Source organism: Sylvia atricapilla, chromosome 27 (genome assembly GCF_009819655.1).
Source record: "Sylvia atricapilla isolate bSylAtr1 chromosome 27, bSylAtr1.pri, whole genome shotgun sequence".
Classification (NCBI taxonomy): Eukaryota; Metazoa; Chordata; class Aves; order Passeriformes; family Sylviidae; genus Sylvia; species Sylvia atricapilla.
In genome coordinates, this window is record NC_089166.1 from 1,714,270 (window position 1) to 1,740,445 (window position 26,176).

The following is a 26,176-nucleotide window of genomic DNA, read 5'->3' on the forward strand; positions in this document are numbered from 1 at the left end:
AACTCAGCGCTGCACATCCCAAAGCACCCACAATCCCTGCCTGGAATTCACTTGGCATTGAAAGACTCACCCATATCATGGATCAGTAACAGGAAATCACACATCAAGCTTAACAAAATCAAGTTTAGCACAAATATAAAATATTCAAGTGGATTAATTTTAAAAAGTACAGTGAAGGAATTCAGCCCAGAGCAAATTCAATATTCCCTTAAACAGGACAATCTTGGGAACACAAAGCCCTTAATTCCAGCTGCATCACAGGGAATTCTCACATAAGCTGCTCTTTCAGCAGCATTTCTCTGACACAGAATTAATTGTAAGCTCACACGTGATCACAGAAGTTTAATGCCCAAGCAGGCCTTGCTCGGAGAACCATGGAGAAAAAAAGAAATAAAAAGCCAAGAAGCCAGGCTTGCAGGTGAAATGGGATTGTACGAACTGGATTGAGCCTTGGCAGTATTTCCAAAAGATTAAGGTAACTTACAAGTTACTCCAAACCTTGGACATGCTGCTTGGGAAACAACCAGAACAAACCAGGAATTCCTTCTCCCTCTCACATGTGGAGATTCTGGGAAGATTCCAGGAAATCCTCTGTGCTGAGGGGCAGAAGCAGCTGAAAGCACGGGCCAGCATGGAGGGACCAAAAGTTTCAAAGCTTTATTTTTTTTTTTATTTATTTAATAAAGTTAACAGTAAAACAAAATTCACAAGCCTTCCCCTCCCGAGCTGGTTTCCTCTTCACACACACAACACACAAACAGAGGCTCCAACCCAGAAATGAAACTGCTCTAAGAAGGACAACGAGACGTGATGGAGGAGGAGTCTGGGGCTGTCCGTATTCGAGGTTAAAAGAAGCAGATCAGGTATGTGTGGTTTGATTTGTGTTTGTTTGCTTCTTAGCCAAACTGGAAAAAGAAATTTCCAGGCCCAGAAGCTGAAAAAGAAAATGGAAGATCATCAGGACTTTACAAATCCAAGTGGGTTTAGTGTAACCCTAAGCAGCACACGGATGGCCAAACCCACATACAGCTCCAAAAGAGGAGCCCCTGGGTTTGTGGCTTTGGAGCCCAGAAGAACCAGAACCAAGCACCAGCTGATACTGGGCCGGCAGAACTTTGAAAAAGCTCTTAGATTTGTGCAACAGCCAAATGCTCTCCTCAAGCAGCACATCCACTGGGAGTCCCAGCTGCCCTGCCAGGGATCTGTGTACTTACGATTCCAAGGCTGGGAGGAGAACACCTCACCTACCTTCGAAGCTGAAGCCCCCTGGCCCGCTGAAGAAGGCCTTGAAGATGTTATTTGGATCAAATTCTACAGGGGAGAGAAGGAATTCATGAGCTGCAGCAAAACAAGCCATCACATTCCCACAGCTCAGGAGTTATCAGCTCACTGAGGGTCCAGACAGTGTCTCAGAGTGGCCAAGCAGGGGGTACAGGGCTGGCTCCCGGCACCTGGGGCCATGCAGTGACCACAAACAGGTAAAGCAGCTGTCCCAGAGAAAACCTGCCACGGGGCAGCCCAAGGATCTGGATAAGCAGCATTTAGGGACTCACAATTACAGTGTTTAACACATCCTGTGACAGATTTCTGCCTAATGGCAGCTACTGCCCACTAAGGTGAGCCAAGGACAACATCCACCAGTGTCCCACCCACCCAGAAACGCTGAGTGCAGCCCTGCCATCCCAACGCTGTCAGGGACCAAACCAAGTCAATTCATGGAACCATTCCCAACAAGAGGCTTGCTTTAGGGGATAAGGCAGACTCTAAATGGTCTGATCTTGTCAAAGGCTGCCATGGCACAGTATTGTAAAGAGCACTGACCTCCCATGTTTAATCCATCCTCTTCCAAATCCTGCCCACTGTCATAGCGAGCCTTCTTCTTGGGATCTGACAGGATGGTAAAGGCTTCACCAACCTCCTTAAATTTCTTCTCTTCTTCCTTCTGTACTTCTGCACTTGCTCCACTGTGTCGGTCTGGGGATATACAAACAAGCAGGAAAAAGCTTTTAATTTCTAATGCAAATGGATAATGTTAAACATTCCCAAGCTCCTGTCCCAGAACATGCTCCAGATCTGCGGGGTCAGAGCTGCTATTTCCCAGAAATTCCCTCTTCCACGTGCATTTCTGCCTCAGTGATGGCAGCACAGGGCACATAAGAACTGCTGTGGGTACCTGGATGGTGCATTAGTGCTCGTTTCCTGTAAGCCTTCTTGATCTCATCTTCTGAGGCATTTTTGTTCACCCCCAGGATTTTGTAGTAGTCTTTCCGTTTGCTCTTTTTCAGTTCCACCTGTGCATTCTTTAAGAGCTGCTTGTGTTCTGGAAAGGAGCACAACACCAGAGGGGAGGAGTTACTTTACTCTTTCCACTTCAGGCCACTCAAAAAGCAAGGGGACAGTCAAAACAAGAACCAAAACCAGGCATTCTGAACCGAGTGCACTGCCTCAGACACAAGCTGAATTATCTCAGCATCCAATGCTGGGAGAGAAACCAGACCAGAGACAGGGATTTCCAGTGCTTCTGAGGGCTTCTCCATATTGTCCTGCTGGGGTATTATGCTGCAAATCCCAGCAGATTGTGGGGGAAAAAAAGAACAACAAAAAATTTCCAGCTCAGGGAAAACTTGTGCACACACAGTGAGTGCTCACCTTTTGTTTTCTCTGTCTGGTAAACCTTCTCATAGTCTCTTACAGCATCTTCATATTGTTCTGTGTCCATGTAACTGTGGAAAGAAACACAGGTGGCCAAAGTGTCCCTCACATCAGAACATCAGAAGAGGTTCAGTACAGGCTGTCTGGGTGGATGTGGATTAAGAGAAGTGCTCTGGACTGCAGCAGATCAGACCTCAGATCAGAGAAGCTCACACAGGGCTACTGCTGGGAGCCCTGACACCTGTGGGAAACCCTGGCACAGGAACCTGCACTCTGGGCCCCAAGGGGACACTGTAAACTCCTTTGGCAGCACAAGTTCTGCTTTAACGACCTGATAATTCCAATATGCAGCTGCAGGAACTGATCCCAGGCAGCTTGAGCTCCAGGAAGTTGGTGCAGGGTCAGAGCTGGCACAGAGCTGCACACTGGCAGTGCTGGTCAGGAGTGACAACCCTGGCACCTCCAAGGGACACGTCTGTCTGTCACTCCTCAGCTTTCCTCACACATTACCTACTCACTGTAACTTAGCAATTACAGAGATGGGAGGTTGGAAAAGATTGATCTTAAGAGGTCCTTTTCCAACTACTGTATCTCTTTTCCAACTACTGTAAATTTGCAATTGCAGACTTGGAGAGAGAGGGGTTCTCTGGGACAGAACATCTATAAACACAGTCAGTGTCTATAAGCTGGGTCAAGTCTTAGAAAAAATCCTTCCTAAATCCTGTTCAGATCGGACATGAGGAAGAATTCCTTCACTGAAAGGGTGGTCAGGCATTGAAACTGGTTGCCCAGGAGGGTGGTGGAGTTATCTTTCCAGGAGGTGTTTGAGGAACAACTGGATGTGGTACTTAGTGCTCTGGTCTAGTTGACAAGACAGTAATCAGTCAAAGGTTGGCACTAATGATTTTGGAGGTCTTTTCCAACCCAAAAGATTCTATAAATCCACCATCAAGCGGCAGTGCCAGATCCGGGCAGGCAGGAGAGGCCACACAGAGCTACCCCATCTCCTCAGCAGCATAAGGAAGAGGAATAAATTCAGGGCTCCACCCCTCTATTCAGTTAAGCTCCAGATTTGTGATCCTGTCCCTCAGAGCTGCCAGGAGGACACTCCTGCCCACACACTCTTGGGTTTGGCTTTTTCTGCCCGAGATTAAGGTGGCCAAGAGCCTTTTGCATCTGAAAGCTCTCAGCCAGGTTGCAAGAAAGAAGTGGAGTCTTCAGGGTCTTGTTTTCTCCATTTCCCGTGTTGTTTATAATTTCATATCTTGCAATGTTCTCTGTGCCCAGCCGAGATCTGAACAGCAGCTGGGACACGAGGCGACTCCTCCTGTAGTGGGATGTCACAGCCTCTTTAGACAGAAAACTACATATCACCTGTTTACAGTTCTGTTCCAATACCTCTCACCTGTACTAAAAGGGTCAACTCTACTCTGACCCAATCTCCTTAAACTCCTTTGTGTCACTGTCACCAGAAGATGGAGGCCAGGGGAGAAGAAAGAAGAACCAAGGGCCCCACCCTAAAATCTTCCATCTTATCACCATGTACATACATTCTAAAAACTCAAAATTACATAATTTGTCATCCTACACTAAGCTAAACTACTGTTTTCACATCTTTGTGGTTTGTAATTTTTCTCTTAATGTTGGAAGCCGTTCCCATGGGCTGAAGTCAAAGGCAGTGTCCTCCTGGGCTCTGTGCCAGGGTCTATTACCCCCCTGAACAGATCCAAGACCCCCCTGAACAGATCCAAGACCCTCTTGCTCAAGTCCCAAACCTCTCTGCTGAGGTCTGTGGCCTCCCAGAGGAATGCCCAGGACTCCAACACACACCTGCTCAGGTGCCCAATGCCAAGGTGTACTCACCACTGTGCCCTCCTCAGGTAGGCTTTGACATACGTGTCATCCAGCTTCACTGCGTTCGTGCAGTCATCGATTGCTTCTTCAAGTTTCCTAAGCTGCAACATCAGACACAAGTGAGTGAACCCCATACAGAGAACAGATTCTGCATCATTTAGGCAAATGAAAGGTGTGAAGAATCTGGGAAAATCTCACTGTTTTCTGTGTCTCTGTCTAGGATTTTTTTTTCCATTTTATACCCCTCAAACACTGAGCTTTTGTTCTCTGGGGAAAAAAAAATCAGAAGCTTGGTCAGTGCTATGACAGAGCTATGTGGTGGTTCTGTGTAAGAAATGCAATCAAAACTAAGGGCCCTTCTGACAACAATCCCAATTCTGTGTCTAAACTAATTCCTGGGCAGAAAGATAAACGTAAAAATATTTAAAGAAATCTTTTTAAGAAAGAGAGTTGCTTGTTTTCAGACACAAACATGTGAGACATCCATTACATGGCCTCCAGCTCATCCTACTTCCCAGGTTTTGGGAACAGTCTGTGTCTCTGACCAAGTGGGGGTGTCTGGGCAAGCAGCATCAACATTGGGACAGCTGAGGAAGAAAAATGCCCAGAGGACAAAGGGTGGGAATTGGGAGCACTGCCACATGACTGGTGGTTTCTCTGGATAGTGCAGGACTAAAATTCAACAGCAAAGCTGAAGTGTCATGAGGCTTTAAATTATGTCCTTTTTTTAACAAAAAAACCACAAAGCAAGACATGATTTAAAAAAAATAAGAAAATTTATCTGCTCATTCCTGGGAAGGAATCAGAGACAGGGGTGTTTTTTGCTGACTATGATAAAGCTAACGCACGTCCCTCCTCTTCCTCCCACTCTGTGCAGCCCAAGTATTCGAGTTTTGTTTCTACAGGAGTTGATTTCTGGCTGTTGGGAACTGATCCAAGCGTTGTGCAAGCACAAAACCCTGAAACACTGCCCATGGCCTCTGAGATGCAGCTGCCCAGCAGCCAGGGGGGCCTGTGCTTTCCAGAACAACTGATCTGCAATTTATCACTGCCAAGGTGAGAGATGTGGAGACAGACACCTGCCAGGTGACTGTCCCTTACCTTTGAATTAACCGTTCCCCTGTTGCAGTAGAGTTTGGCATTTGTTTTGATATTATTGGGGTCTATTCCTAGTGCCTCTGTGTACAGTTCATAAGCTAGTTTGTAGTTGCCTTTCTTGAATGCTTTATTCCCGTCTTCCTTCTTCGCTTTAAGTGCTTTGGCATTCTGAAAGGAAACACACCTGGGTAAGGACACGAGGTCAGGGGGACCAAGCACCTTGTTCTGCCAGACAAGGGTCCTCAGTCACAACAGTTCTAATCTGGTTTAAAACATTGCTGCAGGATACAAGTCACAGCCTTGCTCCAGCAGCTGAAATGATCTGGAAGCACTTTGCCTTTCCCCCAAGAGAAGCACTAAGGAACAGCCAGTGCCAGGCATCCTCCATAGGAAAAAGGCTGCCTATTTTTTAAGATGAGAACATGACAGTGCAGTAAATTTATGGATTAAAATAAAGGACTGGGTGCTCAGTTTTTGAGAGCACATGAACAGATTTTAAGTTGGTCAAAGAACCACACCAGAGAAGGAGCAACATGAAGGAACAGTGTTCAATGAGTCAAGGTGTTGGCCTGGATTATTGAAGCTGGAAGACAGGACTTCCTTTAGAACCAATGTATCTGGTTTTATTGCTCCTCTATCTGACCAGGGAACAAAAAAGAGTGAAGGGAAGGCTGTTTCAAAGTATCACAGTCTGCTGAGAATTTCTAGGAGCTTGCTTTTATCTGAGGCAGCAGCTGGTTGTCTTTGGGAAGGGTTGGACACTGCCTTCTCCTGGAAATCTGGGAAAAGCAACGATGAGGGAGGGAGAAGGGATTGAACCAGCAGAACCAAACCAGACGTTGGATTTAAAAAAATCCCAAATCCTGGTGATTTTGCAGCCCCATCTCCAACACTTACCCGACAGGCAAGACAAGCCTTCTCATGGTCAGGGGCCATCCTGAGGGCCTGCACAAAGAACTGCACAGCCTTCTCAATGCAGTCCTCATAGTACAGGCACAGCCCACGCACGTACAGCGCGTCAGCGTTGGTCGAGTCCATCCGTAGGATGTCACTGCAACACACAGCAGTAAAGGAGATCTTCCCTACTCCTGGCGCCTTCTGACCCCCACAAGCACCCTTCCCCACTGAGGTACTCATTTTAGCAAGTCTGTGGTACAGGTAAGTAAAAAGGACAGAAGGCTCCTCGAACAGGATGGCTAGTTGTTAATGGGGTGTGGATGCAACTTTCCAGGAACACCCAGGCCACACCTTGAGTGCTGTGTCCAGTCCTGATCCCCTCAGTTTAGGATGGACACTGAATGCTGTGTCCAGTTCTGGGCCCCTCAGTTTAGGATGGACACTGAATGCTGTGTCCAGTTCTGGGCCCCTCAGTTTAGGATGGACACTGAATGCTGTGTCCAGTTCTGGCCCCTCAGTTTAGGATGGACACTGAGTGCTGTGTCCAGTTCTGATCCCCTCAGTTTAGGATGGACACTGAGTGCTGTGTCCAGTTCTGATCCCCTCAGTTTAGGATGGACACTGAGTGCTGTGTCCAGTTCTGGGCCCCTCAGTTTAGGATGGACACTGAGTGCTGTGTCCAGCTCTGGCCCCTCAGTTTAGGATGGACACTGAATGCTGTGTCCAGCTCTGGCCCCTCAGTTTAGGATGGACACTGAATGCTGTGTCCAGCTCTGGCCCCTCAGTTTAGGATGGACACTGAGTGCTGTGTCCAGTTCTGATCCCCTCAGTTTAGGATGGACACTGAGTGCTGTGTCCAGTTCTGATCCCCTCAGTTTAGGATGGACACTGAGTGCTGTGTCCAGTTCTGATCCCCTCAGTTTAGGATGGACACTGAGTGCTGTGTCCAGTTCTGGACCCCTCAGTTTAGGATGGACACTGAGTGCTGTGTCCAGCTCTGGCCCCTCAGTTTAGGATGGACACTGAGTGCTTTGTCCAGCTCTGGCCCCTCAGTTTAGGATGGACACTGAGTGCTGTGTCCAGTTCTGGGCCCCTCAGTTTAGGATGGACGTTGAGACGCTTGAGCACATCCAGAGGAGGCAGCGAGGCTGGTGAGGGGCCTGGAACACAAACCCTGTGAGGAATGACTGAGGGAGCTGGGCTTGTTTAGCCTGGAGGAAAGGAGACTCAGGGTTGACCTCATCACTCTCTACAACCTCCTAAAAGGTGGCTGTAGCCAGTGGGGGTTGGTCTTTTTCTCCAGGCAGCACTGACAGAAGGAGAGGACACAGTCTTAAGCTGCGCCAAGGGAATTTAGGTTGTACTGGAATGGTCTACCTGGGGAGGTGTTTAAAAAAACACTGGATGTGGCACTCAAGGCCATGGTTTAGTTGAAGTGTTAGGGCACGGGTTGGACTTGCTGATCTGGGAGGTCTCCTCCAACCTGGTGATTCTGTGAATTCTGTGAATTCATGGGGATAAATTCACACACTCCCTTCCCCATCACAACATGCACTACGGAATGTTTGTATTTTATACCCCCTCCTTTATTCCAGGCACGGAGCACAGGCAGCAGCCAGGACAGCCCACCAGGTGCTCCCCAGCCCTCAGACACTCACCTGGCCACAGACTGTGCCTCGGGGTACCGGCCCAGCAGCGCCAAACACTCGGCCTTGAGGATTTTGAACCGGTGACAGGCGGGAGCAAACTCCAAAGCACGATCCATGCAAAACACAACCTGGGGTGGGAGAAACCACAGGCGTGAGCACAGCCAAGAGCCAAAGGCCTGGTTTGAACAGCTGCCCCATGCCTGAGACTTGTGTTTGACCAGGAAGGTGAGTGTGCAGACACCCATCTCCACTGCTGCTGGATACAGAGTTCATTGGAAATTTTTCCTCACACGCAGGTTGTACCTTTCAAAGGGCTTTGTGTGCCAAGGTCTGAGGCATCTGCTGTGTTACTGTGACACAGCACTACACAAGACTCAAGGGACACCTGCAGAAGGTCCATCCCTTTAACTCCTCTAAACTGTAAGCCCTAAAGAAAGGGCCAAGAAAGACAATCCTGCCCCTGTTTCCTGCAGTATAAAGACACGTGGGAAGGACAGAAATTCAATAGATTGAGACAGTTTGGACTGGACAAAACACAAAAAAGTACAGTGCGAGGGCTGATCTTCCACTGGCCTGACAGCCATGGGCAGGGTGAGCTAATGGGTCTTTTCCATCCCTGCACTCTGGTGGGGACATCTGTGCAAGAACAGGGCATTGTTCCCAAGGTTCATCTGCTCCTCAGCCCGTGACATCACAGGGCCTTGCTGTGGGAAGCACTGTGCTCCAGAACCAAGGGCTCCTGGGTGAGGCAGGAGCAGCCCTCCAGAAACAAAGATCATGTTTCATGTTAGCCTACCCAGTGAAGTGGGACTGGGGAAGTGAGGGACAGATGCAGATGCCCAGAACGTGCAATACAGGCAGGGCAATTCCCACACAGGAAATTCAGATTGATCACACATCCCATTTACTTCTCAGAAACAGGTGATACGAAGCTGGGATTTATCCTTCCAAAATCTTGAGCTTAGCCTAAGAGTGATCTGAACAAAGGAGCTTTTCTGGTATATTGAGCTCATTCTGGGATAAATCTGAGCCTTACATGCATCCACTGCAATGAAACAGTTGCATGAGAAGTGCCTGGTGCCTTTTAGATTTCATGCTGTCATTTCTTGTTCTACCAGGTCAGTACCAGCTGCATCCTGTTACAATCCTTGGGAAGAAAGGTTTGGAAGCTGTAAGGAGAATGCCCCATGCAGATCTGCATTCTTCCTTGTATGACACTCTGACTGGCACACAGTCTGTCTTTTGGTTTTTTTTTCTTTCAAAGAGTTGAGAAAGAAGAATCTTGGATATGCATTTCAGGAGCAAAGCATGATCAAATGCTGCTGCTGACAAAATCTGTCTCAAACAGCTCAATCATGACTCCACTCACCCTGCAAAGCAAACAGTGACAGAGGGCTGGCCTGAGCCAGTCACCTCCTCAGCTGTCATTTGGTCAGTGCTCAGGGAGCATGAGCTCTGCCACTTTCAGAGCTTACCCAATTCACCAGCCAGCCTTGCTCCAACAGATGCAGCACAGCACCTCCCAAACACCCAGCAAGCAAACCAGCCACACACCTGCCTGGGCCATGTTGAACACACCAGTTTCTTGTATAAGACCACACCAAACAAGTTAATCTCACCTTCCTGAAATCCCGTTTCTCAAAATCCACTTCAGCTATTTTTTCATACTCAAGCACAGTCGTAGCATTCTTCAGCTGAAAGACAGAACACACGAGTGCTGCAGGACAGTCTGCTCTGAAATGCCACCAAGCAGCATTTGAGCAGCCAACCCCTGAATGTCAGAGCCAAAACTACTGCAGACCACGGACCAATAACGCAGATGACACGAATACTTGTGCCAGCATTAAAATCAGTTTGAAATAAAGTGACTGAACTGGAAGTCCAGGAAAATGTACCCTGTGAAAGAGACAATAACAGTGGCAGCTGCCTTACACTACTCTCCATTTCTCCTTTGGCCAGCTCAGCCTCCTCAGCATCTACTGGGGACAGTAAAACCTGAAGATCCTCTTACCTCCTGCTGTGCCTGGGTATTCTTATGATCCAGTTCTAAAACTCGTTGAAAGCAGCGGCTGGCAGCCATGGCATTCCCCAGGGAAAGGTGGCACTTCCCTTCCCGGAGATGACCCTGGGAACACAGGGAAAAGGGAGCTGTAAGAGCTGGAACAGGGCAGACAAGGGACTGAACGAGGTGCCTGAAGTTCTCAACGTACCCGTACAAAGCTGTCGTCCAGCCTCACTGATTGCTGAGCATCCTCCAGTGCTTCTCGGAACCTCCCCAACATCATGAGCGTGGCAGCTCTGTTCCCATAATAACTGGCATTATTGGGACATGTATCTGGAGACAATGCAAGACTCACTATCAGCATAACACAGCAGCTGCACAACTCGTGGCACTTAAGAACATTGGCCCTGACTGGCATTATCGATCTGGTGACATTTCCCAAGATAATTAAAGCAGGCAAGAGGTTTTCACTCAGCATGTGCTGTCAGAAACACCACTGGTGTGTTTGAAACCAACAACCAGCTCCAATTTTAGACACGGTATTCAGCAAAGATCGATATTATCAGCTGTTCTCACCTATGGCTTTTGTGTAGTAGTTGAACGCTTCGTTGTAATCTTTCTTGGCATAGTAAGCATTTCCCTGCTCCTTGAATGCTTCTGCTTCTCTGAAAGGAAGCAAAACACCACGTTTTCAGAAGAACTGAGCACCAGAGAGATTGTGAGCACGACAGGCATTTGATGCCCAAGCAACTTCAGTATAACTTTTTAATGGTCCAAATTTAAGTTCTCCTGAGATCTCCTCAGCACACCCCATTTCCTGCTGCCTCCCAGATACTCCAGCACTTTACCCAGGATACTCAGGGATATTCCCTGGCCAAATTTTACAGGGATGCAATAGAAACTAGTAGAACTTCCTGGTATGGAATTCATCCAACAGCCCCCTTCTGCAAGGTGCTGCACCTCAGAACAAAAGAGACTCCTCTTTCAGGAGTCCTACATACTTACAAACCAGAGCCAAGAACAATTTCCACGTTCAGAAGACAGAAAAAATCAAAGAGAAATATGGTACAAGCCTGCAACAGAAGCCTGGCACTGCCTTGGCAACAGGTCTAGAAATAGTCCTCACACTCAAGAGCAAGCATTTGCAGAGACAGTTTGGGACATTTTAAAACACACAACATATGGTTTAAAGCAGCTTCCCTTAAACTCTCGAAAGCAAAGCCTCCCCTGAGGGAAACCAAGACCCTTCTCTTCCCTGATCTCCCTTCAGCCTTTCACCTGCCCAGGGCAAGAGGGAGAGCACATCATGGTGATGGAACAGCAAATGAGAGCAGTGCTCAGCATGCTGACCTGGGAGAGAACAAAGGGAATTGTGTTGGAACAAGTTCCCATGTTTTCAGCCTTGCTCAGGCTGCCATTGGCTGTTCCCACACAACCACCTCATGCAGGGGTTGTTTTCACTGAGCCATCACAGATTTCCCAGCTGGCAGAACAATGGACACTGGGAGCTGGGAAGTGTGCTCTTCACTTTCAGTTTTAAGATTTGCTGCGGGCTACACCCCAGCTGAGTCTGGCCACAGCACTGCTGGAGTTAAACCCTGGGATGAGATGGGTAGGAACTGTGGCAGAGCAAGGGGTGGCACACATCCACTGCCCCCAAAGGGTCTTGCCCTGGCCCTTGGGTCAGCTCCTCCCATCCCTGCTCCAGGAAGTTATGAACTCACCCATTGGAGATGGGAAACTGCCATCCCTCCTCAGCCACAGCCTGAGGCAGGTGTTCCAGCCTGGCTTTTCCTCAGGAGCCAGCACCCATCAGAGTCCCAGGAGCTCTGCACCCTCCCAGCTACAATGATGTGCATCAAGGATATGCCTGTGGGATTGATCCTTATCACAAGCACCAGGATGCAAACTCGGCATGATTAAAATGTTTCCAAACACAACCACCTTTTCTGAATATTACAGATCAAATATCTAAATATAGTAGAAAAACTACTCAGCATTTCTGCACTTTTGGAACCTGGGCAGTGAAGAGTTTCACTGTTCTCTTGTTTCTGTAATCACAAATAGAAAAGAAAACCACAGATCCTATAAAAGTTCCTTCCCTCAGGTCTCTATTGTACAGTCTACAGAAATGGGTGAATAGTCTTAATGGCAAAACTCACCTGAGCCACCACCATAACCTGTCCAGTACAACAGTGGGCCAAGTCACATATCTTTTAGCCATTTTACCTGTCCTGTCATGAGAAATTACCACCCAACAGCTAAAGGTTGCCTGCCAGAGCATCCCATCTGCCACAAACTGCTGGGAAGAGCTGGGAAAATGCGAGAAAGAAAACATAACCCCTGCAAAACCAATTTTCAGAAAGCACTGGCACTTTGAGATACCAGAGAAACACCCCCACACAAGGATTACTGTTTCCTACATTTTTTTTTTATATCCATCTGTTTTCCTTTTAAGTATTTTTATACAGATCAATGCATCAACAAATCCCAGTGCCTCAGGTGACAGTGGCAGAAAGGAGAGCACAGGTATTTCTGCTGCTCACATGGCCTAAGGCTTAACGATGGAAATTGTGAAAGCAAATCACCTCCACAGCATGAAGGACCTGCTGGAGCTGTCAGGCTGGGCTCCAGCTCCAGGACAGAAGCAGCTCTGCCCTGTTGTGCCCTGATGACATACAGAGCACACAGCCCTTGTTTACCACGGCTCTGGCTCCAACAAGGAGAACTGCAGCCCCTGATCTCACTGGGGATTGTTTCACCCCAACAGATGCTGTGGCCTGAATGAGCTCATTCTGCCTCCTGCGCTGCTGGGCCCTGAGCTCCCCACTTGCTACTTTTGACACCGAAGAAGAATCGTGCTTTGCTAAAAATACGCCCCCGGCTGAATGGGTGTCTTTGTGACAGGGTCAGTGTCTTTGCAGGGCTGCTCCATGCTGGACGCAGAAACGGAGAAGAGCTGCACCAAGGAGCTGGGTAAGAAGCTTGTCTTTCATCTCTCACATGCACCACAGGCACAGGAGGGGCTAGTGGGAGTGACTCTCCTTGAGAGCAAGGCAATTATTTTTTTCTCTTTTATGGTATTTCTTAGCATCTTCAATACTTGAACTAATTTGCTCCCAAAGAACCTGCCACCACAGAATCATATGGGTTGGAAAAAACCTCCAAGAGGTCAACCTGTGACCGATCAGCATCTTGTCAACCAGACCAGAGCACTGTCATGTCCGGTCATTCCTTGAACATCTCCAGGGATGGGGACTCCAGCTGCTCCCTGGGAAATACCTGACAACCCCTTCTGAGAAGAAATTCCATCTGACATCCAACCTGAACCTCTTTCTGGCACAGCTGGAAACCAAGGAAGACAAACAGCAGCTGTGTGTGCTGGCACTCCTGTGCACACTCTGAGGATGGAGCTCGCTGCCTGCCCGGGGAGAGGGGAACCAGCACAAGGCTCCTTCTCCTCCTCGTGCCCCGTGAAAGCTCAGCCCCTGCTCATTCCCAGCACAGCAGCTCTCAGAGAAGCCATCCTGCACACAGTGACACAATCCCACGCTTGCCTAACAACTCCTGCCTCCTCCTCAGAGCTTCCACACGCTGCCCCCGCTCGAGTGCTGATCGTGGCTTCCACCTCCCACTCCAGCTCCCAATGAGACTCCTGCAGACAGCTGATGTTCTGTCAGGGGAACCTTTAGGGATCTCTAACCCAGCAGCTCTTGGTCCAGGTGTGCTGGAAGAACACCTGGGCAGTGACAGAAATCCAACACCTAAGCAGGTGGCAGAGCCACTATCTCCCAGCTCTCCTGACCCTCACTCCCACTTCACTGCCTGCCTCCGTTATGAAATGGTGGCAAAACCCTAAAATAGCCAGGATTTAAGGAAGGCTCCAAAATCCTGTCCTGACCAAGCAATCTTTCCTGTTATGCTCTGGTAAAAGCAACACACATGCCTGTTTTGTGCAGTTCCTGCATAGGTTTTTTCTTTAATAAGATATGGTGCCTTTAGGCATTTTTGGGGTTGAAATCCCACCCAGATTCTCAGCTGTCAGATGTGACTCAGCCGCTGGGGTAAAATAAGTTGGGTGATCTCAATTCCGTTTACAGCAGGCAGATGTCTATAGCTTAAAATTAGCCATCTTGTTTTCCCCTGGACATACAATACTGTCCCCTCCCTTCTTTCAGGACTTGGAAGAGAAACAAAACACTCCGTGTGCCAGAAAGAAACTCAGGGTGCATTTTAGAGAGCTGCCCTCAGGTGAGGTTTGACACTGAGTGAGGATTTAGGCATAAAGGAATATACATTTACAATTTTCTCATGAGGGGCTGCAGAGAGGCAAGCACTGAGCTCTTCTCTGGTGACCAGTGATCCCAGGGAATGGCTGGAGCTGGGTAAGGGAGGGGTAGGTTGGATATTAGAAAAAGGTGCTTCCCCCAGAGGAGGGTGTCTGGGCACTGGGACAGGCTCCACAGGGCAGTGGGCACACACACTGTGTGTAACACACTGCTGTGCCCAGGCTGGGCACTGCTGACCCTCTGAGGGCACACACACTGTGTGTAACACACTGCTGTGCCCAGGCTGGGCACTGCTGACCCTCAGGGCACACACACTGTGTGTAACACACTGCTGTGCCCAGGCTGGGCACTGCTGACCCTCTGAGGGCACACACACTGTGTGTGTAACACACTGCTGTGCCCAGGCTGGGCACTGCTGACCCTCTGAGGGCACACACACTGTGTGTAACACACTGCTGTGCCCAGGCTGGGCACTGCTGACCCTCAGGGCACACACACTGTGTGTAACACACTGCTGTGCCCAGGCTGGGCACTGCTGACCCTCAGGGCACACACACACTGTGTGTAACACACTGCTGTGCCCAGGCTGGGCACTGCTGACCCTCAGGGCACACACACTGTGTAACACACTGCTGTGCCCAGGCTGGGCACTGCTGACCCTCTGAGGGCACACACACTGTGTGTAACACACTGCTGTGCCCAGGCTGGGCACTGCTGACCCTCTGAGGGCACACACACTGTGTGTAACACACTGCTGTGCCCAGGCTGGGCACTGCTGACCCTCTGAGGGCACACACACTGTGTGTAACACACTGCTGTGCCCAGGCTGGGCACTGCTGACCCTCTGAGGGCACACACACACTGTGTGTAACACACTGCTGTGCCCAGGCTGGGCACTGCTGACCCTCAGGGCACACACACTGTGTGTAACACACTGCTGTGCCCAGGCTGGGCACTGCTGACCCTCTGAGGGCACACACACTGTGTGTAACACACTGCTGTGCCCAGGCTGGGCACTGCTGACCCTCTGAGGGCACACACACTGTGTGTAACACACTGCTGTGCCCAGGCTGGGCACTGCTGACCCTCAGGGCACACACACTGTGTGTGTAACACACTGCTGTGCCCAGGCTGGGCACTGCTGACCCTCTGAGGGCACACACACTGTGTGTAACACACTGCTGTGCCCAGGCTGGGCACTGCTGACCCTCTGAGGGCACACACACTGTGTGTAACACACTGCTGTGCCCAGGCTGGGCACTGCTGACCCTCTGAGGGCACACACACTGTGTGTAACACACTGCTGTGCCCAGGCTGGGCACTGCTGACCCTTTGAGGGCACAGCAGAGCTGTTTCCTGGCACATCAGCTCCCCCCATCGTGCTCCCAGCGAGTTCTCTCCACGGGCAGCACAGACACCATGGCAGAGACCCAACACAGCCCACTCACAAATACCCACATGGATGGGTGAAGGACTCATCCATGGAAACGTAACAAAGGGCTGCCTCGAGCCTCTCCAGGAGCAGAGCTGAACCTGAACCCACAAGGTGCTCAAACCCTCAGAACATTCCTCAGACCTGAGGGCAAGCTCAGAAGACCAAAAGAGCCACAAGAACCGAAATACGCCACAAGAAATCCAAGAACTGACCCAAACCTTCCCTGCAGCCACGAGTGAGAACAGCAGCCGAGCCCCAGCTCTAATTGTGCTGTTATGTAATTCCCGGAGCTCGGAATTAACCTAATTCCCAGCAATGGCCCCATCACGCCATGGGTAACTTCTGTGAAAACCCATGGAAGGGTCTAGAATCAACCTGAGACTGCTTTTTTTGAAGGAAGCAATTTCTTTTGAATGAAGGAAGTCAGCCAGCTTAAGAATTCCATTGGAAAACAACTGCATCTACATTATGATTCACCCCAAAAAAGTCCATTTCATGTTAAGGAAATAGGCTGAAGCTGTAGGTATGGATCACCTTTTCCTACTGGATAAAGCAACTGCCTAAGTTAGATACTCAAATACTCTGCAGATGCACGGAGAAGCAGACAACTACACAAGTACCTTCTGCTGCTTGTGGTAAGCTCATAAGATCATAAAATAATTCCAGATGAGTATAAAGGGCAGCTTTATCATCTGGGAAACCCAAGTGCCCATCTACAGGCAGAACAGGAGGAGAAGAGCTTTCTCCAGGTTATCCCAGAATGACCCTGGTGCCCCTCAGATGACTCACCCCCTCCTGTCACTGCTGCCCCAAAAGCTGGTGAGAAACAACATCTATTCGGGAGGAGCCTCACTGAGATGCACCTCAACTTCATGCACTGGAAAAGCCTCTTGGTGCTCAGCAACACCTGACAACCTGCAGGTAACACCTGCACACCTGAGCAGTGACCCACAGCTGGGCCAGGTCCAGAACCTCCAGGACTCTGTGTGGGCTCCTCTGTGCTTGTCACTTTGCTGTGGGAAATGTCGATGCCCCAGAGGCACCAACACATCCCAAGCCTGCAGCATGGCCTCTGCAATCTCCTAACAGTATTTTCCCAAGAGATGGAGGTATTTCTTTTTAAGATGTTTCCACATGCTCCAATGCTGAAGAAGGAGGAGAAAGATCCAGCCTGGAGCATGCACAGGAGCCAGACCCAGAGGTGCCAGGAAGATGACAAGGAAATTCATCCTGGCAAAGCTCCAGTGGCCCAAGCTCACAAAGCAGCTGGGTGCAGTGAAAAACTGTTCCCATGGGCGAGAAATTTTTAAAACTGATGAAGAAACAATTGAGTTTTTAGGGATGGCTCAGTCCTGCTCTTCAGCTGCTCCACATCGGTGCACCAACGGATAAAATTAACACAATTACATCAACACTTTCTGCCAGGACCCCAACAATCCATGAGGCAGCAGAGCAGCAGACAATAATTATCCTGTGACCACACTCCATTCCTGTGCTCTGGATACCCTGGGAGCCCTCTGGCATGTCTGCAGCTGCTTCAGGGCGTTAGTTACAGCCATTCTGAAATACAGAGCTCCCCTTCTGCTCGTTTTCTAATTTTCCAGTTTTATTAAGCCACGGAGAACATTATTGTGCACTTGGACAAAGCTGAGTCCTTGAGCAAAGTATCCATATTCTGCTGTACTGCAATCCCTAAAAGGAAACAATAGAACATGGAACCCTCATTGCTGAGTTGTCATAAGGATTCTGAAAAGGTTTTCCCTTATTTTTGCTGATTTTTATGGAAACGAGCACAGACACACTGATGCGGTGAAGCCTTTGGAATGTGTACTAAGCAAACCTCATCTAGCTCTTACCTGGCCCGGGATGTTTCACAAACACTTGACACCTTCTGAGGTTTTAACTCCACTCCCCAATACATCAGTTATTGCTCTGATTTCCACAAGAGCAACTGAGCTACTGCAGATGAACAGGAAGGGCTGGGGTAGGGAAGAAATTAATGCACAGAACTGCAAAGAAATCAGGGTGTGCAGGGCTGGCTCCTCCAGAGCAACACCAAGGAATCAGCTTCTGCCTATACGGGTCCATTTTAGCAAGGGAAAGGTGCAAATTCCCAAAAGAACACAAAAAGGAAACATTGTGAAGGCACATAATGAAAGCAGCGCACAGCAGGGCCTCGGGAAGGAAGAAAGGAGCTGGAGGTCACTACCTGCAGACACCTGTGCCTTCAGCCAGGGTTTTACCTCCGCGATTTTTTTACCATTTCAAACACGACGTTTCGTTTGCCCAGGGGGCAGGAGTGATGTGCCCACACAGGCCTGTCCCAGCCTCACAGGCTGGGCGAGCCCAGGGCACTGTGAGCCCCAAGTGCCTCTTCAGCAGCTCCTCCTTTCCTGCTCAGCAGGAGCTCCCCAGGGAGCTGCTCCTCAGGCCTCGATTCCATCAATGGGAGTCTGAAACCACTATTCCTTAGAGGCCACTTTTGGTTTTGTTTCCTCTTCTTCATTCCACTGAATCATCTGCCAGAGCAAATGCCTCAGCTTCTTTCCTTCCAGCTCCCTGGGAGATGGACCCAGCACCTGCCACTAAAACCAGTGGAGTTTCCCAGACAGGGACCTTCCCACTTTTCTGCCTACAGCACTCCAGCTCACTCATTCCTGGGGGGAAAACGCAGGAAAGATGGGGATCCCACCTCCCCCTGCCTCAGGTGACACCTCCCCCGGGCATAGTGCACCAGAGCACGGAGAAACCAGGAGCTCCTGGATTATGGAGCATTCCCGGAGCAGGGCTCTTCCCAAGGCGTTTTTCCCGTTATCCACAGCAAGGCAGGACAGAGTGAGACCGGCTGTGGGCAGGTTTCAAACGGAGCAGGAACCAGGGGAATGGGGTGACGAGGCAGCAAAGGGTTCAGGAGTTTGGAGCCTCCTCTTCCCACGAGTTTAATCCTTCCCTGACGCGCTCCCCTGACCCCGGTGGGGTGTGCGGCCTCGGGACACAGGCTGTGAGCTGTACTTCTGGGACACGCCGGTAACGGGGGGATGTTCTAACCCCGGCGGGCACGGAGGCCGCGGGAGCTCACCGGGACACAGCGGCACCGCAGCGCGACCCCAGCGGCTCCCGCGCCCCGCCGCGTGCGGCCCGCGGCTGTCACCGCCCGCCGCCGAGCCCCGGGCCCCGCCGCTCCCGGCCGGCTGGGACAGAGGACTGTGCCCGCGGCCTCCGCCCGGGCAAGAACCGACCCGAGTCCCCGGGCGCGCTCCCCGAGCACCTGCGGCCGCCCTGCACCGCGGCCCCGGGCCCTGCGGCACTCGCAGCCTCTCCGGGCCGCGGCCCGCCCACCGGGAGGGACACGGGCCGCCCTCTCCCCGCCCGGGCTGCCGCTCTACCTGCGCGCCTCCTCGTCGCTGTCGGTCTCGCCGGGCCCGTCGGGCGCCGCCATGACCACATCGCACTCGGCCTCGGCCGCCGCCGCCGCCGCCATCTTACCGCGCGGGGCTGGGCCGGACCGAGGCGGGGCGGGGCGGGGTGAGCGCCGGAACGGGCGGGGCCTCCGCCGGTGCAGCGGGCCGGGGCCCGGCCGGCAGGGGGCGCCCGCGGAGGGGCCGGGCGGCGACATGGGGCGGGGCCGGCACCGGGAGGGGGCGGAACTCGAGCGGTGATGGTGGGCGGGGCTTATCCAGACCACGCCCCCTCCCGCCACACGGCATCGCTGTGTCGCGCGGTCCGCCCGCCCACAGGGGGGCGCTGTGGGCCGCCGCGTCCCTGCCGCGGCCACCGGTGAGGCTCGGCTGCCGCCGCCCCGGTGAGGCGGGATGGGCAAGAGCTGCAAGGTGGTGGTGTGCGGGCAGGCCTCGGTGGGGAAAACCTCCATCCTGGAGCAGCTGCTCTACGGGAACCATGTGGTCGGTGAGTGTGTCGCCGGGCAGAGGCTGCTCCGCGGTGTCGCGGGCAGGTCCGGCCCTGGGCAGGGCTGGCCTTGGGCAGGGCTGTCCCCGGTCACCCACGAACATTCGGTGGGTGGGGAGGGCACAGCTCCCCGGGCTGTGCCAGGGTTCCCATGTGTCCCCTGCCCACGCCGCCAGGCTCGGAGATGATCGAGACCCAGGAGGACATTTACGTGGGCTCCATCGAGACGGACCGGGGCGTGCGGGAGCAGGTGCGCTTCTACGACACGCGGGGGCTGCGGGACGGGCTGGAGCTGCCCAAGCACTGCTTCTCCTGCACCGACGGCTACGTGCTGGTCTACAGCACCGACAGCAAGGAGTCCTTCAAGCGCGTCGAGCTGCTCAAGAAGGAGATCGACAAGTCCAAGGACAAGAAGGAGGTGAGTCCCCCCGGGAGAAGGAGCAGTGGAGTGAGATCTGCTCCCCTGGGACAGGGTCTCACCTTTGTTTTCTCCAGCCTGTCACAAGGTATTGATGGGTCCCTGACCTGTGAGACAGCAGTAACAGGCTGTCTCCTGAGATGCTCTCTGAGCATACAGGTGCTCAATTTTGAGGCTGGTTTGGGACACACAGACCCCAGCAGGAGGGGAAGGGAGCACTGAGATCATCAGGTTTGAAAAGGCCTTGACATGGACAGGGAATAAGTGGCTGTGCCAGGACCACTACTGAGGGTTTCCATGGCAGAGCCAGCCAGCCCTGCAGCTCCGTGGTTGGTCGTCAGGGGCCCTTCTTACCCTTTTGGAACAGGTCACCATTGTGGTTTTGGGCAACAAGTGTGACCTGCAGGAGCAGCGCCGGGTGGACCACGATGCAGCCCAGCACTGGGCCAAGGGTGAGAAGGTGAAGCTGTGGGAGGTGTCCGTGGCTGACCGGCGCACGCTGATCGAGCCCTTCATCTACCTGGCCAGCAAGATGACACAGCCACAGAGCAAGTCTGCGTTTCCCCTGAGCCGCAAGAACAAGGGCAGCGGATCCATGGATGGCTGAGCCTGCTTTCCCCTTCCATTGCTACCTCCTCCTCCTCACCTTCCTGCTTCCCTCGCACACACTTCCTGCTGAATCCTGTCTGGTGTCACGGAACCTGTGGGAAGCAGGTGGCAGGAGGAACAATCATCCCAGGGCTAGGGATGGTCCTGGTAGATGAGAGGCACTGGGACAAGAACCACTCCTCTCCCTGCCCAGCCCCTGCTGCTGTCACAAGGGCAACAGGAAGGTCAGGATTCACTCAGTGACCCCCGCTGCTCTCAGCTGTAGGCTGGGAGAGTGGAACAGAGGCACCACACAGGCTGGCTGGAACATGGGGATTAGCTCCACATCTGGAGAGAGCAACTCCCTCTTTCTATTTCCTGATAACAAGTGGGCAGAGCCTGTTTTCTGGCCCTGCCTCCAGCCAAGCAGCTCTCCTTGCCCTGCCCCAGCTGGCTCTTTGCTGCTCCCTGGCAGGTTGTCCCTTACCCTGGCAGTGTCTACTGCTCCTTTGCACACTGGAATATCCAGGCATGCTGCCCCAGGGAATGCCTAGAGCAGGGCAGATGCTCTCCCTGAAGGCAGGGTGCCTAAATCCACCATTCCAGCCCTCCTCTTCCTGAGTGCAGACTCAGCCATGAGCTTGGAGGAGATGGGGTTGTGCTACACCTGCATACCTAGGTCCTTGGAGGAGCTGGGACTGTACTTACCCTGCACACCCCAGATGCTTTGGGCTATGGTAGCTCTCACTGCCCGCTTGTCACAATGCTGCCTTCTCTCAGAACCACCGTAAGAAAAGGCACAGGTGTCCCAGTCCTACCCAGCAACAGTCGTTCCCTTCAGGTAGTCTGGATGTAGGAAAAGAACTGATGAAAAGTCCCAGTGTGTTTATACTTGTTCCTTTTATTTACTGAGTAACACAATAAAGCGATGAGATTTGGTTATCAAAATATTTTCCTTTTTTTTTTTTTTTTCCCAACAGTTATAGTACATCAAAAAAATATACAATGAACATTACAGCAGGGTACTGGCCAAGTCCCTAGAGTCTGGATATTTCATTTTGGGTTTGTTTTTTTGTTGTTTTTTTGAATCAAACTTCACATCACTCCAAGGTTATTTACAGAGGGGCACACGTTACCGAGCGCTATGGACTATCCCTACTCCTAGTACAGCATGTGCTAAGTCAAAGGCAGTAAATGCTTTGGAGAGCAGGAGGGGATTTGGGGGGATGCCATAACGGGGGTTTCTTACGCAGCTCGTTGCAATATTATTGTTACTAGAAGGAATGGCTTTCACAGGGTTAAAGTGCCAAGAACAGGAGTGCGTCAGGACTCCACTGGTGAGGGGCAAGGAGCAGCCATGGCTCCAGCACAGGCTTTTTGGAACAATGGAGGGGAACAGGCCCACTGGTACCACGGCAGCTCTGCAAGCTGGAGCCCAGCTGTTCCTGGCTCCCCATGCTTCTGAGGGGCTGGGCATGGCACCAGGGGCTCACAGCACAGGAGGGGACCCATTGTCCTGCTGCGGCAGCTGGACTGGGGGTGACCCCAAGGGCCTGGGAAGGGCACAGTGAGACGGGCAGGGGTGGCTGGAGACGCACTGGCCATGGGCTGCTTGGCACTGGGGAGTGGGGACAGTGTCCCTCCTGTCCCCTGGGGCCCCACCAGCACAGGATCCTGTCCCCTGGGATGGGTCCCTACCGTGTCTCCTGGGCTGTGGGACCATCTCCCTATCCCTGGCAATGCTGTTGCTGGTGGGAGCCTTCCTTCCCTCAGCTGCGCTCCAAGCCACATATCCCATCACTGCTGCAAGACCTTTCCATTGTCTCCATGCACAGCTGCTCAGTGTTCTCCTGGTGTCCTCTCTCCACTCTCCTTCCCTGGAGAAGGCATGCCCTGAGCGAGTGAATTCATACCCAGGGGCTCCCTCACTCTCCTGTCTCTGTGGCAGGAGCACGGTGGTGACTCCACAGTTGGTGCTGCCCACAGACCTTGCAGGTGTGAGCTCCCTCCTGCAGCTTTCCTGCCCTTGCTGAGGCTCCAGCCCTGGGAAGCAGATATGTTTCAGCCATCTGAGTCACCCATTAGCCGCTTCCTGTCCACCTCCCTGTGCCAGGACCCATCCTGAGCGTCGTCGGAGCACGCTGGGCAAAATCCTGAAATCCGGGCGCTGCTTATGGCCAAGATGTCAGATATGTGTGCTTGTGCGTGTGGATTCCCAGGTGCACACACCAGCCTGCCTCTTCCCGAGGGCTGGGAGGGAATGGGAGTCACAGCAGAGGTCTGAACCAGCACCCTGGGCCAGGGACAGGACAGAGCTCAGTGTCGTGTTGGTTCTTCTGCTTCCACCACTGCTCCAGCTGCCTGGATGCATCAGCACCGAAGGGAATTGCAGGCGGCCAATGCGGCGGGTGAGCTGCTCCCCTGGATTGCATAGATCGGGGTGGGGTGTTCCTCCAGCAAAAGGTTCATTTGGGATGCAACTCTCTATGTACAGCAGCGTGCTGGGCACCCAGAGCGCCGTGGTGACAGTCCCAGACAGGTCATGGTTGGGCTGTCAGAGCACAGTGAAACGCAGAGCTATGGCCTCGAGGTCCCTCCAGGGCCCAGCATTCCTCAGGCTATGGATGCACCTGCCACCTGATTGTCCAGGCTGCTGAGGACACCTTTGCTTTTGGGAATCATCAGTAGCTTCCTGGAAGCTCCTAACTGGGATGGGATTGGAGGGCCGGGCACGGCAGGTGAGCAGCAGCGTTGCCTTTCACTGGAGAACTGAAAGTGCTTTAGGGACATTCACTCAGCCTCACAGCATCACCCGGGAGGTAGGGGCAGGGCTGTCCCCGCAGTGGGACAGAGACAAGGACAAGGCGCCAAGCACAGGGTCACCTCCTCGGGAAGCCAGCACCAGACAGCCTGGTGCTCCCAGCCTTGCTGGGCGTGAGTGGGGCCCAGCTTGACCACATGCCCATCGTGTGCTTCTGGGGCCAGGGCAGGGCCCGTGTGCTTTGGAGGGAGGAGGTGCTGGCCCTGGGGTCAGCTATTGCTCTCGGAGTGAGGATACAGTCAGTGTGGCCGGTGCCCGCCACCACGGGGGCTCTTTGGCTGGTGGGACGTAGGGAGTTGTGGGGATGGGTGGCTGGTGGGTGGCACAGAAACCCCCTGCCAGCACAGGCAGGGGCAGGTCTGGCAAGGGAACAGCTAGCCCAGGCTGAGAGAGAAACTGCCAGCTTCCCACTTGTGCTGGGATTGTTTCTCCCAGTAAGAGCTGGGCTGAGATTCCCCTCACAGTTCCCTCCTCACTGGGCTGGCAGGGACCAGAAGGATGCTCCTTCTCCCAGGGACCAGTCAGCTCCTCTCCTTCCAGTCTGGTAACTGGGAGGGCGATGAAGAAGCAGCCAGCAGGCCAAGGACAGGCAGGCTCTGGCCATGAGACGGTCCTGCTGATTTGGACACTGTCCTCTTTTGTGCACTGCCTGGGCTCATCTGCTGAGCACGGGGCCAGCCCAGGCTGGGGGAGCAGTGGGGATGCACGGCGGGGCTGGCCAGGCTCTGTCGGGGTACCTCTGTCCAGTGGGAGCCCTCTCCAAGCAAAGGAGAAGCCGGGGTTGATGTCTACGACTACATTTTCCCACCAGCCAGGAGAGGCGGTACCAGGAGCGCTGCCCCCAGCGCGCAGCCCCCACAGCCCAGCCCAGCTGCAGCGGACAGACCCTCCGTGGGCCAGAGGCTCTAGTAGGGTGCGAAGACAATGGGACCCGGCGTGGGACGGACGTGGGCCGGCGGCGTTCGGAAAAGGGCTGGTCCGAGGATCGGGGCTTGGAAGAGGGTGGTGGCAGCTGCTGGTCGCAAGGCAAGGGGTCCAGGCATGGCGCAGACAGCAGCGGCGGTGAGCGGGCTCGGCAGGAAACGGGTCGCCAGGGTTTTGGTGAGGTGCTTCTGCAAAGCCAGCTTGGACTGCAAGGGAGGGAGGAGGAGAAACTGTGAGATTGCAGAACAGGTGGAGAAATCACAAGTGCTGCCATTGTGAATGCTGCCGCCAAAGCACTCCCAAGTTATCCCCATGCTGGCCTTCCCAGGAATAGACTCAACAGCCACCACCAGAGCTCATCCTCCCTGAGGGGAGAAGCTGAGCTGTGGTGATGGAAACAAAGGTTTAAGAGAAGCAGCTCCCATAACTCACTGAAAGGGCGGCTGATGGCGAGCGAGGCTTTGCGAGCAAACCGAGCAAGTGCTGTGCAGGGAGACAGGTACCTTGAGAATACTCACTGCGAGGGCAGCATTCTTCTGCAGCTTGTTGTAGGGGCTGTACTTGGGCTTGGGTGGCTTCCCTGCCAGCCTATCTTTGTGCCTCCGGCTGCTCATGTGCTGAAGAGGAAAACAGCTGGATCACTGGGAGCCAGGACAGCTGGGGCACTGTGCAGCTCAGGTCTGTGGGGACGCCCATCACCCCAAAGGTAGATACCCTGAGTCCCTGCACACCCACACTCAGTGCCCGGGCACTCCCAGGGCATTGTCACCTGCTTGAGCTGGGTCTCGGAGTTCACGTAGATCTCGCACACTTGGCAGTGAAACGCCTTGTTCTGGATGTTGATGCTGCCCTTGTTCCCGATCCGCTTGGATTTGTGCCCTGCCCGGGAGAGCAGCTTGCCCCGGCCTCGCCGCAGTTGGGTGCCGTGACCTTCCAGCATTGACTTGTGCTTGGCGCCTGGCAAGAGGGGACACTCAGCAAACCCAGCCCAGCCCTGTGCCAGTAGCACACCAGCAGGAACAGTGCCCTCCAACAGCACTGGGGGAACCCCATCAACCTGTGCCCAGCAGCACTTGCAGGCAGAGGGGACAGGGCAGCCAGACTTTTGCCAGTGCTGCGCAGCCCATTCCCAAACCCTGCCAAACTGCACGTCGCAGGCAGAGCAGAGACACTCATCTTCCCAGAGACCCCTCCTCCATGTGCCAGCTTTGGAGAAGCTGCTATTTTGAGCATGCACTGGAGCCTGTCGCCTGTCCCCGGGCATTAGCACAGTCTGCGGAGTCGGGCGCGCGTCGCCTGCCGTGCTGCAGCATCTGAGCCATGCCCAAGGTCAGAGCAGAGCTGCCCGTGGAGCCAGGAATAGCTCAGCAGGGTCACAGCAGGTGGGGAAGGAGGAACCCAAGATCCCTACACACCTGGGGACAGGGCGCTCCGTCCTGTCCCTGCCAGCGCCTGGATGGCGAGGGTGCACGGGGAGCGAGTAATTTAAGCCCCTGCTAATTCATTCTATTTTTTAAGGCGTGAAGCAAGGAGCTGTGTGACAGCCACGGAGCAGCGCCAGCCTGCAAATGTTTGTTTGTTTGTTTGTTCTTTTTCCCCAAATCAGCTCCTGAATTTGTAACTGGAGCTGACAAAAGCAAAAG

At 52.8% G+C, this 26,176-nt stretch overlaps 3 protein-coding genes across 4 annotated transcripts in view; 1 reads left to right on the forward strand and 2 right to left on the reverse strand.

The window, feature by feature from the left end:
- Nucleotides 1-656: 656 nt before the first annotated feature.
- DNAJC7 (DnaJ heat shock protein family (Hsp40) member C7) lies at nt 657-19,492 on the reverse strand. The gene is made up of 14 exons (XM_066336723.1): nt 19,263-19,492; nt 10,729-10,817; nt 10,361-10,485; nt 10,162-10,275; nt 9,770-9,844; nt 8,160-8,278; nt 6,502-6,655; nt 5,608-5,772; nt 4,516-4,607; nt 2,650-2,723; nt 2,174-2,320; nt 1,822-1,974; nt 1,249-1,311; nt 657-934 (listed from the first exon to the last, which is right to left on the reverse strand). Exons 1-14 carry the CDS (start codon nt 19,490-19,492, stop codon nt 897-899), a joined length of 1,638 nt encoding a protein of 545 aa, XP_066192820.1. The 3' UTR covers nt 657-896.
- A 92-nt stretch (nt 19,493-19,584) lies between these two features.
- Nucleotides 19,585-21,736, forward strand: NKIRAS2 (NFKB inhibitor interacting Ras like 2). Of its 2 annotated transcripts, XM_066336727.1 has the most exons (4): nt 19,585-19,782; nt 19,959-20,036; nt 20,134-20,200; nt 20,568-21,736. In XM_066336727.1, exons 1-4 carry the CDS (start codon nt 19,689-19,691, stop codon nt 20,662-20,664), a joined length of 336 nt encoding a protein of 111 aa, XP_066192824.1. In that variant the 5' UTR covers nt 19,585-19,688; the 3' UTR covers nt 20,665-21,736. The 2 variants fall into 2 exon arrangements, with proteins under 2 accessions (XP_066192824.1, XP_066192823.1); XM_066336726.1 differs by having other exon boundaries at nt 19,622-19,782; nt 19,959-20,200.
- A 916-nt stretch (nt 21,737-22,652) lies between these two features.
- The window catches only part of ZNF385C (zinc finger protein 385C), a 39,483-nt gene continuing 35,959 nt past the window's right edge, over nt 22,653-26,176 (reverse strand). Inside the window, exons 6-8 of the mRNA XM_066336728.1 lie at nt 25,303-25,490; nt 25,037-25,150; nt 22,653-24,739 (exon numbers count right to left, since the gene is read on the reverse strand). Of these exons, the coding sequence (XP_066192825.1) occupies nt 24,515-24,739; nt 25,037-25,150; nt 25,303-25,490 (527 nt within the window). The 3' untranslated portion in view covers nt 22,653-24,514. The remainder of the gene's footprint in view (nt 24,740-25,036; nt 25,151-25,302; nt 25,491-26,176) is intronic.